The sequence below is a fragment of the Eriocheir sinensis genome, chromosome 8 (genome assembly GCF_024679095.1).
Source record: "Eriocheir sinensis breed Jianghai 21 chromosome 8, ASM2467909v1, whole genome shotgun sequence".
NCBI classification, from domain to species: Eukaryota; Metazoa; Arthropoda; class Malacostraca; order Decapoda; family Varunidae; genus Eriocheir; species Eriocheir sinensis.
This window is the reverse complement of record NC_066516.1, coordinates 14916853-14935325: the sequence shown is the minus strand read 5'-3', so window position 1 is coordinate 14935325 and position 18473 is coordinate 14916853. Positions and strand designations below refer to the sequence as shown.

At 42.8% G+C, this 18473-nt stretch overlaps 1 protein-coding gene across 1 annotated transcript in view; it reads left to right on the top strand.

The window, feature by feature from the left end:
- The window catches only part of LOC126995596 (cytoplasmic dynein 2 heavy chain 1-like), a 60901-nt gene that overhangs the window by 21680 nt on the left and 20748 nt on the right, over positions 1-18473 (top strand). Inside the window, exons 27-48 of the mRNA XM_050855288.1 lie at positions 880-1073; positions 1323-1461; positions 1758-2060; positions 2382-2698; positions 2990-3109; positions 5974-7107; positions 7414-7519; positions 7804-7944; positions 8257-8408; positions 8728-8872; positions 9109-9240; positions 9489-9653; positions 9931-10071; positions 10304-10495; positions 11358-11471; positions 11798-11906; positions 12295-12437; positions 12989-13186; positions 13374-13588; positions 14482-14583; positions 14806-14937; positions 16290-16499. Coding sequence (XP_050711245.1) covers positions 880-1073; positions 1323-1461; positions 1758-2060; positions 2382-2698; positions 2990-3109; positions 5974-7107; positions 7414-7519; positions 7804-7944; positions 8257-8408; positions 8728-8872; positions 9109-9240; positions 9489-9653; positions 9931-10071; positions 10304-10495; positions 11358-11471; positions 11798-11906; positions 12295-12437; positions 12989-13186; positions 13374-13588; positions 14482-14583; positions 14806-14937; positions 16290-16499 — 4604 coding nt within the window. The remainder of the gene's footprint in view (positions 1-879; positions 1074-1322; positions 1462-1757; positions 2061-2381; positions 2699-2989; positions 3110-5973; positions 7108-7413; positions 7520-7803; positions 7945-8256; positions 8409-8727; positions 8873-9108; positions 9241-9488; positions 9654-9930; positions 10072-10303; positions 10496-11357; positions 11472-11797; positions 11907-12294; positions 12438-12988; positions 13187-13373; positions 13589-14481; positions 14584-14805; positions 14938-16289; positions 16500-18473) is intronic.

The following is an 18473-nucleotide window of genomic DNA, read 5'->3' as shown; positions in this document are numbered from 1 at the left end:
AGGGACATTCAATTAGTGGGAATGACCAGGGATAGGATTGGCAAAATTCACAGGATTCTATCTAATATACCAAAGTAAACACTACTACTAAGTTGAGTATACCAACTGTTACGCACTGCCCATACAGCCCAGTTACAGCTTCATGATCAGTGTGGATAGTAATTGGGTAGCCCTGGACACTCTCCCAGACATACTGTAAAGCCCATAATACTGCTAGAGTTTCAAATAGTTAGTTTTTGCTTAATGAAGCATGTGACTTGCATATACAATCACATGGTTTCTGCCTCACCTTATTGCATGATTACTGCACCAGTATCTGCCTATTATCTGTACATAATATGTATGGGGTTGTATAATCTGGGAATGCAAGTATATTTGTGAGTGGAAATTTCAACTCTTTGAAACTGCCTTCCTGAGCAGCATCTTGACAGATGGAGTGCATGGTGAAGCTGGGGAATGCAAACAGGGATAAGTTTTGTCTTGCCTCACAGGCAGGGGTCACCTTGAACACCTATTTTCATGGAATGTTATTTAACTCTTATAATGCAATGGAAATCCACTGAAATGTGATGGTACGATAGCTTTACCAATGACCATTACCATTTAGCCCTTTGAATAACCTTCACCACAACCTAACCTTTCAATACACTTGTCTGTATAACTACAATAACTGCATGCAGGAAAGACAACACTACATATCTCTTGTCATAGTAAAATGACTAGAATTATAATAGTATAGCTTTTGTAAAAACTGGAAGTATATTGTCATCATTTATCATTGTTAATTACTTCTACTATGCTATTGTGAAGATATGCCTCTCATTCTTTAGTTTCTGTATTAACCACCACCACTGCCACCACCACCATCACCACCCACAGGCAAAGTTAGAGTCATACACAAGTGTCGACCTCAGCTCAGATGAGTCGAAAGAGAGCCAGACAGACAGCCACATCTTGGAGCTCAAGCTGAAGGCCCTCATCCTGGACACTATACACAATATTGATGTGGTCAGTTCACTTATCCGGGTCAACACCACCTCACCCTCAGACTGGGAATGGCAGAAGCAGCTAAGGTTAGTAATTTTTCCTCATGTTTTCCCTCCTCCTCTTCTCTGTATGTGCAGGCCTGAGGTGTTGAAACACCTTCAGAATACCAAATCAATTACATGGGTGTCAAGCCCTATCAGTATGTCAAAAAAATAATAATTTCAAATTCAGACTCAAATTTGCTGAACTTGGAAGATTTAAGTTTAACTGCCAAAAATTGCACAAAAGTTTGCTAATTATTGCTAACCTCAAAGACTTTTTTAATATTTCTTTAGGTTTTATGTGGGTGAGGACCAGCTGGCATACATGAAGATGGTAGATGCTCAATTTGCCTACACCTATGAATACCAGGGCAATGCCCCCAAGCTGGTGCACACCCCCCTCACTGACAAGTGTTACCTCACACTCACACAGGTAATCAAAGGAATCTAAGTTTTCAATGAGATGTAATCTTGTTCCATTCATGAGAAGGTATTTATCTGTTACAAGTATTACCTAAGACTTGCCAATGCATGAACATTTCATAAATGTAAAATATTCAACAATTCAATTGCGATGTAAAAAATATTTTCATATTGTATGTCAGTGAATTGTTACACATTTTTATTAGTCTTCTTATGAAGTTGGTGTGTTTCAATGTGATTTTTGTACTAAGTTTAGAAACACACATCAGCATGAGAGTTACCTACATTGCCAATATGCATTACCAGGGTATGTACATGGGGCTGGGTGGCAACCCATACGGACCAGCCGGCACCGGGAAGACCGAGTCCGTCAAGGCTCTTGGAGGGCTGTTCGGGCGGCAGGTGCTCGTGTTCAACTGTGACGAAGGCATTGACGTCAAGTCCATGGGGCGCATCTTCGTGGGGCTGGTGAAGTGCGGTGCGTGGGGCTGCTTTGACGAGTTCAATAGGCTGGAGGAGGCTGTGTTGTCTGCTGTGTCCATGCAGATCCAGACTATCCAGGCTGCCCTCAAGTCCCAGGCTGCTACCACTACACTGTTGGAGAAAGAGGTTAGGAGGAGGAGGATGTTTGATGGTGTGTATTTATAAATGTAATGTTTTTATTGTGTGTACATAGCAAAGTATATAATCCCATTCATATAACCATACTCTTTATCTATTCTGATATCTGCTTGTGTGGCTGCCCAATTGAGCAGGGCTGCTCTACCCATGGTGGGGTATTTGAAATGTCACCTCAGTATTTAACCGAGTATTCCAAATATTGTTGTCTTGGTTGTAAGTCCAAGCAGTCTTAAGTTGCATACTTCGTAACTCAAGGACTATTTGTAAAAGAAATTGATTTCATATCATTGTAATACACCTTCTTCCCAGGTGCCTGTTGACTTGAATGCTGGAATCTTCATTACCTTGAACCCTGCTGGCAAGGGCTATGGAGGCCGCCAGAAGCTGCCAGACAACCTGAAACAGCTGTTCCGTCCTGTTGCCATGTCCCAGCCTGACAATGAACTCATCGCTGAAGTCATCCTGTTCAGTGAGGGCTTCAAGGATGCTAAGAGTCTGGGCCGGAAGCTTGTGGCAATCTTCAGTATGTCAAAGGAGTTGTTGACCCCACAGCAACACTATGACTGGGGTCTGCGGGCCCTCAAGACTGTGCTGAAAGGCTCAGGCAACCTGCTGCAGGAACATAGGTTAGTTCAGACAACTTTGCCAAGACTGCAACTGAAGATGTAGTTATCAATATGTTGCCTCAGACTCTAGAACTTTCACCGCAGTCATCAAAGTCTAATTTGGATGCCATGGATTTTATTAGATTTAAAGTACATAAGAGTTTTTAATATACTGGAATAGGTTACTTAAGCTTGCCTGTGAAGTTTTTGGGTGTAGTCAGTTGAAAATGTTTCACCATAAAATATTGTGAGGATAATATCTGTGTGTTGATATGTGAGAAAGGTGACTAACAACTTAAATGTGTTTTGCAGGAAGACATTGACAAAGGAAGGAGGAGGAGGTGAAGTGGAACAAGGAGTAGAGGCTGAGCTGGTGGTGCAAGCCTTGCGCCTCAACACCCTCTCCAAGCTGACCTTTACAGATAGCTCCAGGTACAAACCTTCATCCTGAAGACTTGTCATTTTAAAATGACTTTTCATATAAATTTAGAAACAAATTGGTCTCCGTATATGAAAAATACTGTCACTACGGTAACAGACCTTATTCTATATCAGTTCATCCCTGGCTTTATGAATGCTTCACCTCATCTGCCTGGATAGATGTTAATATTCAGGAAAGATTCACCTGCTTTCTTGTATTTCTGTCATATCCACAGGCCCAGGTTTAAATCCCAAACTGGGCAGACGGCGTACACATCACTCACCTGTTCATCCTCCCTTTCGGGCTTGTCGATAAATAGGTACCTTTGAAAAAATTGGGAAGGTAAACTGGCAATCCCAGACTTCACACTGGCCCTGCATCCCAGGGTAATGGGTTCTTCCCACCACAGGCTCAAAGGGCCAATGCAATGGAGATGAGCTCTGCAGCCACATCCAGCTGTAGTGTGTGCTCCCAACTTTACCTTTACCTTACTATTATTAAAGCAAACAATAAAATGGCATTGTTTCCTTGGCATTATTATTGCTCTTTTGTGGAAAAATATGTACATAAAGAAGCTTAGTTTTACACATTTTTTCTAGAAAAGAACAAAGAGTAAGTGGACTGGAAAAGTCCTGATGAGGAAACAATGAACAAATTGAGCAATATTCCTTCTGGAAATCCAGACAGTGCCATATTTTTTGGTGTATAATATACACAAAAAAAATTCAGTGAATTGGCCTCCCCATCTGAACACCAGCCCAGTTATCCCTGCACCCAGCCCGCCCCTCTCCTGTCTTCCCTTTTGAGCGCCACCAACCAGGCCAGCCCTCACCCGCCTCCCCCTCATCTGCCTGCCCATCTGAGCACTGCCACTCAGCATGGTTTGTTTCTTGGTTAATTCACTTGATGGGGTGGTCTTTCAACATTAGCAGTGGATAACGTACACTTGGGAGCCATGATGAGCTGATTAAATCTAGAATGGTGTTCTTAGGGAGGCATGAAATCTTTATCTTTGGTGTATAGGACATACCGTATTTCCCGCCATATAAGATGCACCGGAGTATAAGACACACATATAATTGGGCAAGATATATTTAGAAAAAAATAAAAAAACTCCAGATTTTCCCTGAACTTAATGTAAATGCAGTATTACATTTGGCCACCTTACTTACAATTATGACTATGATATCGTATGTTGCTTTGTGCCCTTCTCTGTGTTCAAAGTGTTCCACTGTTGGTTGAAGAATTACAGTGCTCTTACCCCTGTGACTTTGAAATGGTAAACAAAAGGGTTGGTTGGTAGATTCACTCACTGTGCAGTGTGCAGATGGTAACTTTCGCCAAGCTACTGAGGGAAATAATCACACGGGAATGCTACGTTCAATGGGCAATCTTGGTCTTGATCTTGACTTTCAGGGACCGTATATCTACTTTCAAGCAGAAATAGATGTTGATTAATTTCTTTCAATCATATTATGTTTTACTATAGGTATTTTTACAATGAGAAACAAAAAATGTGTTTACAATAAACACTTTAGTCATCCACAGATATCCGTTCCTTCAAACGTGTATCACAGAAAACATCAGCTGACTGGGCCACTGCACAGCAGACATACCTCCAGACTAATTCACCCAAGTCCGCCCCACGATTGCTGAGCAGAGTCATGTCAAGCAGCACCCTGCTCCACCAATATTGTTCCCATGTAATAGCCACTTTAGCCATCACCGCCAAGGTACGCAGCACACTGGTGACTGGCGTGCCGCGGCGGTGTTGTGTTTCGTGTTCACACCGCACCTTGGCTCCCACGTGTGACCTGTATGGTTTTATCGCTTCACATATCCTCCTCCTTTCAAAGGAGGACATATGAAGCAATGCCTATTCACACTTTCCTTTCCTATTGCATCACACCATTCATTATTTAAATCAATCAATATTTGTACCTTCGGTGTATACCATGCAGGGGTAACTTTTTGGCATTTTCTGAGTGAGAAAAGTGCGCATTACATGCCGCAAAATACAGTATATTCCATTCTGGGGACATCTGGGAACTATTGTGTCAAACGGAAGTGTTTTGGGTGTTGGTTTTGTACCAGTAACAATAACCCCTAGGCCCACCAAAACCTAATCATCGGCATATAAGACGCAGGCTGATTTTTCAAATCTTTTTTGAAAAAAAGGGCGTCTAATGTGGTGGGAAGTACGGTATGTAGTTTTGAGACTTTTATTGGACTGTTTTCTACATTTTACATTCCTCCACAATGGTGCTTCCCTTTCTGTCTCTTGTTGATGCTAACTTCTATTCTGAACTTGATAACTGCGTGCTTCCACCCATCCTGTGACATAATTGTACGAGACTTTCTACTCTAGCTCACCCCTATGCCATCCAAATTCCTAATGCAAAAGTTAGCCAGTATCATCACTGTCATCCCTTTCACTGGTAAACTTTGGAGTAGCCTTTTTTGTCTGCATTTCCTTCTTCATAAGACATCAGCATCAAGAAATCCCTCAAACTGAATCTAACCTCCTTTTTTGGAATTCCCTATTTTTTGCAGGAGCACTGCTATAGCTGCATTTTTCTCTGTTTTGCCGTTGAGCTGCCTCTTTTGTTGCTTTGGGGAAAAAGTGAAAATGCCAATATCATGAGTGATAACCAGACAAATCAGCATTGTCTTCACCAACCAAACTTGAAAGTTGTCTGGGTGGCTGGGGGTGGTGCTGTCTGTATATGAATTACACTATTAATATTTTTCATCATAGTATTTTTATCTACAAATAATTTAATACACTACCAAGACCTTACTTCTAAATTATTCAGTATTTTTTTCACTTATTATAATATTGCTTTACCTCAATTTTTTTTCACTTTCTCCCCAGATTTGATGAGCTGGTGAAGGATGTGTTCCCAGATATAAAATTCCGCGGTGTTGGCTACGAAAGCCTGGCACAGGTGCTAGAGGAGACCTTTGGGGAGCTGAGCCTCATACCCAACGAGCGGCAGATCAAAAAGTGCTTAGAACTCTACGAGCAACTGCAGCAGCGCATGGGTGTGGTGGTGGTGGGTCCTTCAGGCTCGGGCAAGACTACACTCTGGCAGACACTCCGCAAGGCTCTCATCAAGATTGGGAGGACAGTTAAAAAGTACGTCATGAACCCCAAGGCCATGCCCCGCCAGCAGCTGCTCGGCCACATTGATCACGACACACGGGAGTGGTCGGACGGCGTGCTGACTGCCTCAGCCCGACAGGTGGTAAAGGAGCCACCTGATATCACTTCATGGATTATCTGTGATGGAGACATTGATCCAGAGTGGATTGAGTCCCTTAACTCCGTTCTGGATGACAACCGCCTTCTAACCATGCCATCTGGAGAGAGGATACAATTTGGCCCCAATGTTAACTTCCTCTTTGAGACACATGATCTCTCCTCAGCCTCTCCCGCCACCATCTCCCGCATGGGCATGATCTTTCTCAGCGACGAGGACACCAACATCCAAGCTGTCGTCAACTCATGGCTGGCCTCTCAGAGTGAAGCATCAAGGCATAGCCTTGAGCCTTACATCGAACAATACTTTTTCAAGGCCCTTGAATGGGTGCTGAAGGCTGGCGAGGCTCAGGTGGAGACAACCTTGGTTGGTTGGGTGCTCAATGGCCTCTCACACCTCCAGGATGTCACCAGCAAGGCACACTTTGCTCTGGCACTTGTAAGAGGACTTGGAGGCAACCTACCTGAGGACATAAGAATGGACTTTGCCAGGGAAGTGTATTCATGGGTTGGGGAACACCTGCCAGATCAGCGCAAGCCCCTCAATGTCTACTACGACCCCTCTCGAGACCGCTTGGAGCCCTACACAGCTGAGGCAATGGAGGAAGCAGCAAAAGTAGATCCTGCAGAAGTGTCTCTCATACTCACAGCAGATGCCAAGTGCTCCCTGGACTATTTCTCACCTTGGCTGCAAATGGAGACCCAGCAGCCCTTCATCCTGGTGGGGCCTGAGGGCTGCGGCAAGAGGTGGGCTAATATGACATGGGCAGTATTACCATTTCTATCTTGGGGCAGTGCCAAGATAGGATAGTAATGCTGTTTTTCTTCATTAGATTATGCTCATCATTACTGCCACCATTATTGTTGAATGGCTGTTTTCTAAACAGAATCTGCTTTTCTTCATGATATCATTATTCACCATTATTATCACTGCCATTGTCATCATTAGCCTTTTTAACCCCTTCCTTCATGACAAATAGTAATGAAGAACCTAACACTAAGGAGGAAAGAGGACAGGAAGAGTATACATAATGTTATCTTACTCATGAACAGCATGCTGCTGCAGCACTGCTTCTCACAGCTGCGCAGCACCCAGGTGACCATGATCCACTGCAGTGCATACACAGCTCCTCACCACATCCTGCAGAAGCTCTCTCAGGTTAGCTTTACATATAAGAGTACTCAAGATCATAGCCAACATGACACAATAAAAATAAAAGATAATATAGTGAAAATTTTGATTTTTTATATGTAGTATTAATCTTTACCACACTAAGAGGCTGAAGGCAGATACTTTTCATTCATTTCAAACTTTAACATGTTATCCATTTAATATAAAGATGAGGAAAAAATAAATGTCATTCATTTCTTCGTTATTTTGATATGCTAAGAACCATTCCCCAACTAGATGATGATAAAATTAACATTTCCTTTTTCTAACAGATGTGCATGGTGCTCTCCACCAACACAGGCAGAGTGTATCGCCCCAAGGACTGTGAGCGGCTTATAGTGTACCTCAAAGACCTTAACCTACCCAAGCCAGACAAATGGGGGACATGTCAGCTCATCACCTTCCTCCAGCAGGCCAGTTACCCACTAAGAGGCTTTGCTCTCAGACCCAGAATCTTGGGACAAGCAACATAATTCATTTTCAGTATTAGTGTTTTCTAGTCTCTCATCATGATGGCAAATGATACATAACCAGAACAGCATATGGGTCCCTAGTGAAGCATCTCACTTGTCATATCCATCATCTTTTCTCAGATTTAGTACACAGAATGTCCTTATCTTTGCTTGCACCAACCAGTAATATTTCTCTAATAAAGTAATGTGCAGATATGTAAAAGAGGCTCCACAGCCTGTTTATTTATTTATCTAATTATTATATTATTTTAGGTGGTGACATACCAAGGCTTTTACGACCACAACCTGGAGTGGGTGGGGCTGGAGGGGGTACAGGTGGTGGCTTCAATGACTGGCGGCTCAGCTCTTGGCCGCCACCAGCTCTCCACTCGCTTCACCTCTGTTGTCAGGATTGCCTCCATTGGGTGAGTGGGTGGCAGGGGGAGGGTGGTTGCCGCAGCTGTGTTGATAGTTCTACTAGACAAAGTGATTAGTTAAATCACTAAGGAAGGGAAATGATGAACTTGATGTACCAACCTTCCCATTGTCTTGTATTAAATAAGGTTAATGCTCCGTCATATAGCACACTGACAAAGAAAACACAAATGAGTGTTGTGGCAAAGTGCAGCTGAACATAAACTTTCACCTAAATCATTTTGAGATCTACAGCCACTTAGGAGATAGTGTACTGGAATTGGAAACTGTACTCACATAGTGTAACCTTGTTTTTTGCCAACACCACAGGTATCCTGAGCGTGAGCAGTTAGTGAGTGTGTACGGTTCCTTCCTGCAGTCCGTGCTGGGGACAGTGTGTGCTGACCACCCAGCATGGGCCAACCCTGGCAAAGCCCAACAGCTGGCCATCTCCATGGTCAACATCTATCATGAGGTGAAGTTGGAATACCCTTGTTTTTGCTGGAGGTTAAGGAAGGGTGTCTGCAGTGCATATATCACTTCTTCGAGAGAGGTAGTTATGCACCAGACAGTGTCATGTTGAAGACATCCAAAGGAAGTGCCAAGAAGTAGGTAGCTTAGGTGAGCCTGCCAGTTTATGATTAGATCAAATTATTTTAGGGTCAAAGATGCAGGTTACAAAATGTCCATGTTAATAATTTTTGTTGCCAGGTGCGAGACACATTCAGTGTGGATGATTACAGCCACTACCTGTTCACCCCCCGGGACCTGACATACTGGGTCTTGGGCCTCCTGCGCTACCAAGTCCCTTCAGAGGATGCCTCCCTCACCCCGCTGCTCCAGGTGATTCTCAGCAGAGTGGCGTTCCTCACTTGTCCTTTTTTTCAGAGGCATAGTTCTTTGTTTTACCCCAGCAACTAGACTCTGGTATATGTATATCATTAAAATCAGCATTGCTTTGTTTATGTAGTAACTGAGGTTATAGTTACATCATCAGTGATTTGGCTTATTTATTATATAAAAAGTTAAAGATCAGTAAAACTTACAAATAACTGAGATTGTGTGATTGTATTGATATTGTGTGTGTGCAGGTGTGGATGTACGAGGCCTGCAGGCTGTTCCGGGACAAGCTGGTGGAGGAGGAGGACATCCAGAAGTTTGATGGTTTCCTCCTGTCCAGCATCCAGTCAGACTGGGGAGTGGATATGAGAGACTTGCTCCTAAACACCTTCTATGTCACTGCTGCCATTGCCACTGTAGGTGATAAGAAGCTTTTATTTATTCATTTATTTTCCATTCTCTTGGAATTATCACATGTTGGTTTGACATGTTTATTTATTATTTTTAGATTATACTTTTGAAACCCACTTCATGTATTTTTGGAGAGGTCTATGGGCATAAATTTGAGAAGCCATACAGATAATCCAGTTCTTTCTTATCAATATTTAATTTTCCATCATAACTTTCATGCACTTATTTTGGAAACTACAGTGTGATATAATGCTTATAACTCACCCAGCATCTTGTCCCCAGGTGACTCCAGGTGCCCCACTGCCACGCCACGGCCACCCGCTGGGCCTGATGGAAGGAGAGGATTGGCAGAAGGTGGTGGAGAAGGCAGTCACCCAGTACAGCAGGGAGAAGAAAGAGCTGGACCTTCTCATCTTCACTGAGGTAGGATGAGGCTCTGACTATATTAGTATTTGAGGTTGTTTTGTTTATACTTTAACACAGTTCCCTAGCCAAGTCACAGTACATACGAAACAACCTCGCAGCATTTCTTCACTTAACTAAATGTTTTTATGTCCGTAAGCTAACTTTCACTCACATATTAATGGTTATGCCCCAAGAGCTTACCTAACACCTCACTCATCATCTTTTTCTACCATACCACTGGTTACCTCAGGTGCTGGAGTCTATGGCAAGGGTGGACCGCATCCTTACATCTCCCGGGGGCTCAGTGCTTATGGCTGGCAGGTCTGGTGTCGGCCGGCGCACAGCCATCTCCGTGGTGGCCAACCTGCACGGCATCAAGGTCGTCTCTCCTCCCATGAGTCTTGGCTACAATATTAAGAACTTCAGGAATGATCTAAAGCAGGTATGCAAAGGTCTTGCATTATTCTGTCTTAAGCAAGGGTTATTCAGATATGCTGATGAAAATGACTAGTACTGTGGAATTTATTTTTAATCCAGTTTTCTCGTCTTAACCCTTTCCTTGCACGCAGTGCGGACGCGACTATCCCCTCAGGCGCAGTCGGGGAGCCCAATGGGGAGTCTCTTTTTACCTTTGTATCTCAAAAACTATTCACCACAGCTAAAAACCCAAAACACCATTGGAAAGCGGAGGTCCAGATCTATAGGAGTCAGTTATATATGCCTCTCTTGCGAACATACATGCACGTTCAGGGAGTGTTGAATGTTAAAGCTTACGTCGGTGCATGCAGGATGATCAGCCATATTGAGAGAACCGCGGACATCTTTTCTTCAGATTCTGGGAAGGGAGTATTGCCAACTGCAATATTTACAACTATTTGGTCAAAGAATCAGTCAGGTGATAGGTGAAGCTATGCAAAAATGCCGCTATATTGGGCAAGAACATCCACCAGTTACTTGTCCGTACATTTGCCGCGCTGGGCTGATATGATTTTCCACCAAATTTAGTGAAGAATCCACTCAATTGGCAATCCTGTGTTGTGAGAATTACTGTTGGAACACTCTCATATGCGGGAGATTTGAGTGCGGGTGGAGGTCGCAGCGAGCGTTTAGCACCACCAGCAAATACGCCTAACGCCCGCTGCAAGCGTTTAGCAATGAAAGAGTTAATCAGTTTAATTCTTCTTTCCTTTTCAGTCACCCTTTCCATGCATTTACAAATTAAGATGCAACTTATATCTGCCTAGTTCTTCCTCATTGGGTCTGTCTATTACTACTCCTCATCACTTTCCAAATCTGTCCACCAGGTGATCCAGAGTGCCGGGGTGGATGGAGAGCAGGTTGTCCTTCTTTTAGAGGACCACCATCTGGTTTCTGAAGAATTCCTTGAGACCATCAACTCCCTTCTCATGTCCGGTGAGGTGAGCAAACATTTATGTTGTGTGCATTCTCATGTGCATGTGTATGTGAATACACAGGTAAGTATGAACATAGATTATTAGTATACAGATTAATGGTATTATGATCCACCCAAGGGTTGCAGAAATAACAAACAGAAAAAAATAGGGAATTTGGAAGTTTATCTTGAATTATAGAGATTGTCCTAAACAAAGAGAGTGAAGGAGTTATATTGTAGTTGTCTGTGATGGAAAAAAACTAACAGGAACAGGTCATGGGAAACAATTCTTGCCCAAAAGTGAAGATTGACTGGAAAAAAAAGGTACAGATCTTATGATGTGGTTGGCAGGTGCCAGGCCTATACACCCCTGAGGAGCTGGACCCCCTGCTGATGCCCCTCAGGGAGCAGGCAGCCCACGAGGACTTCAGAGGCTCACAGTTCACCTATTTTGCTTTGCGTGAGTGTTTATTTTGTTATTGTTAAAGATGGTATTTAAGGTAGTGGAAGTAGTAGCTTGTGGTAATAATAGTGAATGAGTTCCCATACTACCTCTCGCATTGAATCGCTTTCCTATTGTACAAGTAATGATTTGCCAATACATGCTCTGTAGAGAACGTGAATGTGATTTCACACGACTAGAGGCTGAGTCAAAAATTATGGTATTTTAAGTTGTGGTTGTGCTTGTGGCACATCATTTTCAAGATTGTTAAACTTGTACTTGTGGTACAACTTTTCAGTCAAGTTGTAGTTGTACTTGCAGCACCACAAAAAAAAGTTGTGCATGACCACCTCTAGGTCATATCTTTCAAGCATCTACAAGAGCGGATGTATGCATTTCCCTGCAGGTGTGATGAGAAACCTTCACATTGCTCTCATCATGGACTCAAGCAACCAGGAATTCTCAGTGCAGTGTGAGAGTAACCCTGCACTCTACAAGAAGTGTTCAGTCCTGTGGATGGAAGGCTGGGCCAGGGACACTATGATTCAGGTAGGCAGTGTACCTCCCATTCCTCTCCCAGATTCACTTGCCAGACTCCATCTTTCGTCTAAAAAAGAAAATGGGCATACACACCTTGTCTTAGAGAAAGGGTAACTAAAAATACTTTAGTGAGTAGAAAGAGATACTTGCACAAACAGATAGTAGTGGGTTTCCACATTCTAAAAAAAGAGAGGTAATTATTATTTAAAGGAATGGGTGAATGATTTACTGTGTCTCATTAAGCAGAAGGTAAGTACTTGATCTGAAGTATTTCACCTAATAAGTAGTTGCTTCCTGCAACAAAACTAAACTACTTTCATCCTTATCCCAGTTCGGCATTCCTTTCTGCTTTCTGAATTTAAAACAGAATACCCTTTCCTACTAATGCAAAGTGGGGTCTAATTCATTTTGGAAAATATATATTTTACATTTCTTAAGTTTCTCATAGAATTATATAAACCCATTTGTTTTATTTCTTATGATCACCATTCACACAGACACATCATAAAAGTTAGGTGTTTCAAAGATGAGTGTGATACAAAGATTCTAACCTCCTGCAGATACCCAACATGCTCCTGACTGAGAATGAGAAAGATGCCAAGAAGGGCAAGGAGTTTTTGAGTTCCTTCCTGGCGGTGCATGAGAGCCTCCCCTCCCACCTGTCCACGCCACGCCGCTACCTGGCCCTCCTGAACACCTACCGCACCATCCACAACACCAAGAAGGAAGGCGTCACCCAGCGGCAGCGCCATCTCAAGGCAAGGCTTATTTTGCCAGCCAGTATTGGAACTTCACCATTTTGATGAATGTAAAATCATTGCCTCATGTTACATCAATGTTTCTTTTGTCACTATGCAGTCTCTTAAAAAATTCAGTCTTTTATATATTACCATGCCCCTTATTGATAAACAAAGATTATTTCATGTGAATTTATGTGAATCTCAGGCAGGTGTGGCCAAGATGAATGAGGCAAGAGAGGTGGTGAGCCGCCTGAAGGCTGAGGCCGCCAAAAAGGAGACCGTCCTAGCAGAGAAGCAGGAGGAGGCCAACCGTGCCCTCCAGCTCATCACTGACACCATGAAGAATGCCAATGACCAGAAGGTACAGATGGAGGCCCTCAAGGAACAGACACTCAATGAGAACAAGAAGATTGCTGAGAGGTCAGTGCCAGTACAAGGCTCACTACATATTCTTGCCTCTGTTTTGGTCTTAGTGATGACTTTTTATTTTACAGCAAAGGAATCTGCTAAAGGGCAAAATCAAGATAAACAAAAAAAGCCCACTTACCACTGCTACTAAAAAAGAGAATAGGGTGAGCAGAAGAGATGTCACTTTCAGATGGAAAGGTGTTTTGATACTCTCTTCTCTGAAACAGTTTGTCATTGGCAGGAGGAAATACAGAGAAAGGAAGGCTGTTCCAGAGTTTACCAACAAAAGTCATGAAAGAATGAAGATGCTGGTTAACTCTTGCATAATGAATTTGGATAGCACTGGGGTGAGCTAGAGTAGAGAGTCGTGTGCAGCAGGGCCGCAGGAAGGGGGAGGCATGCAGTAAACAAGTTCAGAAGAGTAGTCAGCAAGAAAATATCAATAGAAGATAGAAAGGCAATGCTGTGCAAGATTGAAAGATATGAAAAAATTAAGATGCTGGTTAACTCTCGCATAAGAGATTTGGATAGCATAGGGGTGAGCTAGAGTAGAAAGTCGTATGCAGTGGGGTCACGGGAGAGGTGGAGGTATGCATTTAGCAAATTCAGACGAGAAATTGGCATGAAAATATTGATAGAAGATAGAAAGACAGAGTTTAAGAGGCAGAAAACTCAGTAAGAGGAGGATGAGACTAAGAGACTTTGACTCCACCCTGTGCAAAAGAGCTGTGTGTGGGGGGGGTAGCGGGCTCGTTTTTTTTTTTTTTTTTTTTTTTTGCACCATGCACTTTGGATGATATGGCTGTAGTGTCATAGAATAAAGAAATATTTAGAAGTGTTTATCTTGGCTGTCATCAGTGGCATCTTTTATAAAAATACACCAACCATTAATTTTGTCCCAACAGGAAGAAGGACATAGATGAGGAGTTGGCAGAAATTGAGCCACTGGTGAGGGAGGCCAAGGAGGCTGTGAGCAACATCAAGTCTGAGGCACTCACAGAGATCAGGTGCGGAGGGTTCATGCTGGGCCATTGTATGTTTTATGAGTCTTTTTCTGGGTGAGGTGAGAACAGTGAAGGGAGTGATAAAAATATACTTATTTAGACTTCTTTATGGTTGCAGTCATTCCCTGTATGATGACTCCATGCTTCTGCTCATCCTGGGAACTGGCATTATTTTGATGACTTTGTGTGAGTTTACGAATATTTATCGCATTCCTTGTTTATTAGATCCCTGCGAGCTCCACCTGAGGTGATTCGGGACATCCTGGAGGGAGTCCTGCGTCTGATGGGCGTCCAGGACACATCCTGGAACTCCATGAAGACCTTCCTGGCCAAGAGAGGCATCAAGGAGGAAATACGGTACAACAACACATCACCCACCAGTCCACCACCTTAGACCTCTCTGGTGACAATCAGAAAATATACTAAACAATTTTTGTGGGGGTGAAATACTATTAATCAATAAAGCAGAAAATTCTGGGTTTCGAAGAATCCCAGAGGTATTTTTGCTACCTCATATTATTGGCATTGAGCAGAGGTTATAATCTTACAAGTAAAACACTTAGCTCCCAACCTGAGTGACATATTAACACTTTTGTGCACACCCTCCCATCTGATTTTCTCATCCAAAACGCACACCTAACTGACTACCTTGAGCGCACGGTCTAAATTTTTTCAAAACACGCTCATCGAATCTTTTGCTCGGTTCACTTTTATGAAACAACATACATTCCACTGTAAATTGTAAGGTCTTTCATATAGAAAGAAAAAAAAATAATGTTTGTTTTATATTTTATTGAGATATCGTGAGTTGAAGTGACGCGAACCGATTTCTGAAATAAAAAATTCACATTTTCACATAGAAGGAGTAAAAATATAACAAATTGTGTTCTATAGCAAAAAAAGCGGACATTTATGAGCTAATTAGCGCAACAAATGGAATTTTGATACCTATTATAACGGTCATAAATTTGAAAAAAACGAAAAAATTCTTTTTAAAAAATAGTCACTTTTTTCCACTTTCTCCATAACTGTTATATTTTTATTTTCATTTTTTATGGTTTCATCTTAAAGAACAGATCATTACCTATACAATGGTAGTTTCAGATTTCTTATAATTTTATGATGTATAGTTGATGAGCTAGGCTTGAAATAAAAAAATATTGAACCCTGCCCCCCGCCACACACTAACCAGTCCGTGACTGCTAGAGAGAGTCAACTTTAGAGATTTTCTGTTTTGTCACCCTGGAAAATTTCCTGGCAAGAAGGGTCTATCAGCTTACTTTGAGCTGACATGTGCTAGCCTGTCTACAGACCAAGTATCACGCGTCAATGAGAATTACAGAAATTTGGGTGAATTATTTTGTCCCCGTGACGCGACAGTCACGTCAATCTTAAGCCGTGTTTTTTGACCAGACAATTATAGTGACACGTATGTCGCGTCCACGTGCGCGAAAGTGTTAATATCAAAATATATTTGTGTGTGACTCTGTCATTACATTTATTCTGCTGTTTGTATTTATATAAATTCATATTTAAAGAAAGTCACCAAAATGATCTGAATTGCATTCATCACTCATTGACAGGTAGTAAGTTTTTTATTCTTTTTATATATGGTCTTTGATATGAAACTATTTGTGTTAAAGCTGATTTAGTCCCATATAAAAAGAACTAAAACAAATGTATATACAGCATTCATTCCCCTTTTACAGGAACTATGACCCAAGAGATGTAACGAGTGACAACCGACGCTCTGTTGAGAAGCTGCTGAAAGAGCGTGCAGACTCCTTCACCCCGGCCATTGCCAAGCGCGCCTCAGCAGCCGCTGCGCCCCTTGCTGTTTGGGTCAAGGCCAACGTACGCTTTTCATATGTCCTGGAAAAGGTCAAGCCTCTAGAGCAGGAGCAGAACAAGCTACAAAGGTGTGTTGCTACTGAGTTGTGTGAAGATACATAGTAGTCATGTTTCAAGTAATGCAGGTTTGAGTGACATGGTTTTGTATAAGTGATACCACTGGTTTAGAGAGAGAGAGAGAGAGAGAGAGAGATTTACATAGATAGATTTACATAGAAAATCAGACCACAGAGAGAGAGAGAGAGAGAGAGAGAGAGATATAGAGAGAGAGAGAGAGAGAGAGAGAGATACAGTGGAGACTCAATATTCGAACTTAATTCGTTCCAAATGGCTGTTCTAGTATCAAAAAGTTCAACTACCAATACCTATAAATCAGGTAATTCGTTTTAACCTTAGCAAAACCTTAAGTTTACAAAAATTTCAATGTAAATTTTTTTATAATTTTGATTTGTACTTACCGTAAGTGAAGGCTGGTGATGGATGACGTAGAAGAGGAGGGGAGAAGGGTGGGGAGGAGGAGGGAGGTTATTCGTCAGAGGACGAGTCACCGTCTGGTAACTCGTCTCCTGGTGTGATTCCTGTGAACCCACTAGTGGAGGGCTGTGGCTCACTAACACTTGCACTCTCACTAGATTCCTTTTTCAACAAGAATCTGTCTAATGTGATCTGCCTTTGCCTTTTTTTCAAAATGTCTCTGAAATGCTGCATCAGATTTTCATCAAACTGGTTTATGTTTCTGTGTACGGCAGCAATATCAGGGTGGCACCTCCAAAAAGTTTCCCAACTCTGTCCACTGCTGCAAATATTTCTTGATCTCTGCAGTGGAGACTCTTTCCTTGCTGTTCCCCTCCTCCTCCCCTGAAGACAGCTCCTCAGTTACCTCCTGCAGCTGTTCCTGGTGAAGTTGACGCAGCTCGTCAGTGGTGAGGTCTTCAGAGTGTGCTTGCACCAGCTCCTCCACATCATCACTGTCCACCTCAATGCCTATGGCCCTCCCCAGAGACACAATGTCCTCCGCCACAGCAGACTCCTGGACTGAAGGCTCAAATCCCTCAAAATCCTTGGCTGTCACACAGGTCGGCCACAGATTTTTCCAGGCAGACTGCAAGGACCTCACAGAAACTTGACCCCAGGCTTTATCTATAAGCCTTAGGCAGTGGAGGATATTGAAGTGATTCTTCCAAAACTCCCTCAGAGTGAGCTCTGTTTCAGAAGTCACCTCAAAGCACCTCAAAAAGTGCCTTTGTGTACAGCTTCTTAAAGCTGGCGATGACATTCTGGTCCATGGGTTGGATCAGTGGCGTGGTGTTGGGGGGGAGGAACATCACTTCGATGAATTTATACCCCTTACCCAATTCTTCTTCCACGCCTGGAGGGTGTGCAGGGGCATTGTCCATCAACAGGAGGGCCTTGAGTGGTAGATTCTTCTCTATTAGGTATGTCTTCACTGCAGGTGCAAACATCTCCACAAACCACTCCGTGAAGAACTGCCTGGTTGTCCAGGCTTTCTTGTTTGCCCTCCACATCACACTGAATTTGCTCTTTTGCACACTGTTCTTCTTGAATGGCCTGGGGTTTTCCGAATGGTACACCAGCAGCGGTTTAATTTTGCAGTCGCCGCTAGCATTGGTGCACAGAAGCAGGGTTAGCCTGTCTTTCATGAACTAGTGTCCTGGCAAACACTTCTCTTCCTTTGTTATATAGGTCCTGTTTGGTAGTTTTTTCCAAAACAGGCCTGTCTCATCACAATCAAAGACCTGTTGTGGGCTTAAGCGCTCCTTATCCACAAATTTCTTAAATTCAGGCACAAACTTCTCGGCGGCAACTTTGTCAGCACTTGCGGCCTCGCCATGCCTCACAACAGAATTAATTCCAGTTCTCTTCTTGAAATTCCCAAACCACCCCTTACTAGCTTTAAAATCTTCACTGGAGTCAGAGGTAGTATCACAAATAAGATCACCATGGAGCCGCCTAGCCTTCGCACAAATAATGCCCTCTGACATAGAATCACCAGCCATCTGCCTTTCGTTTATCTACACCAT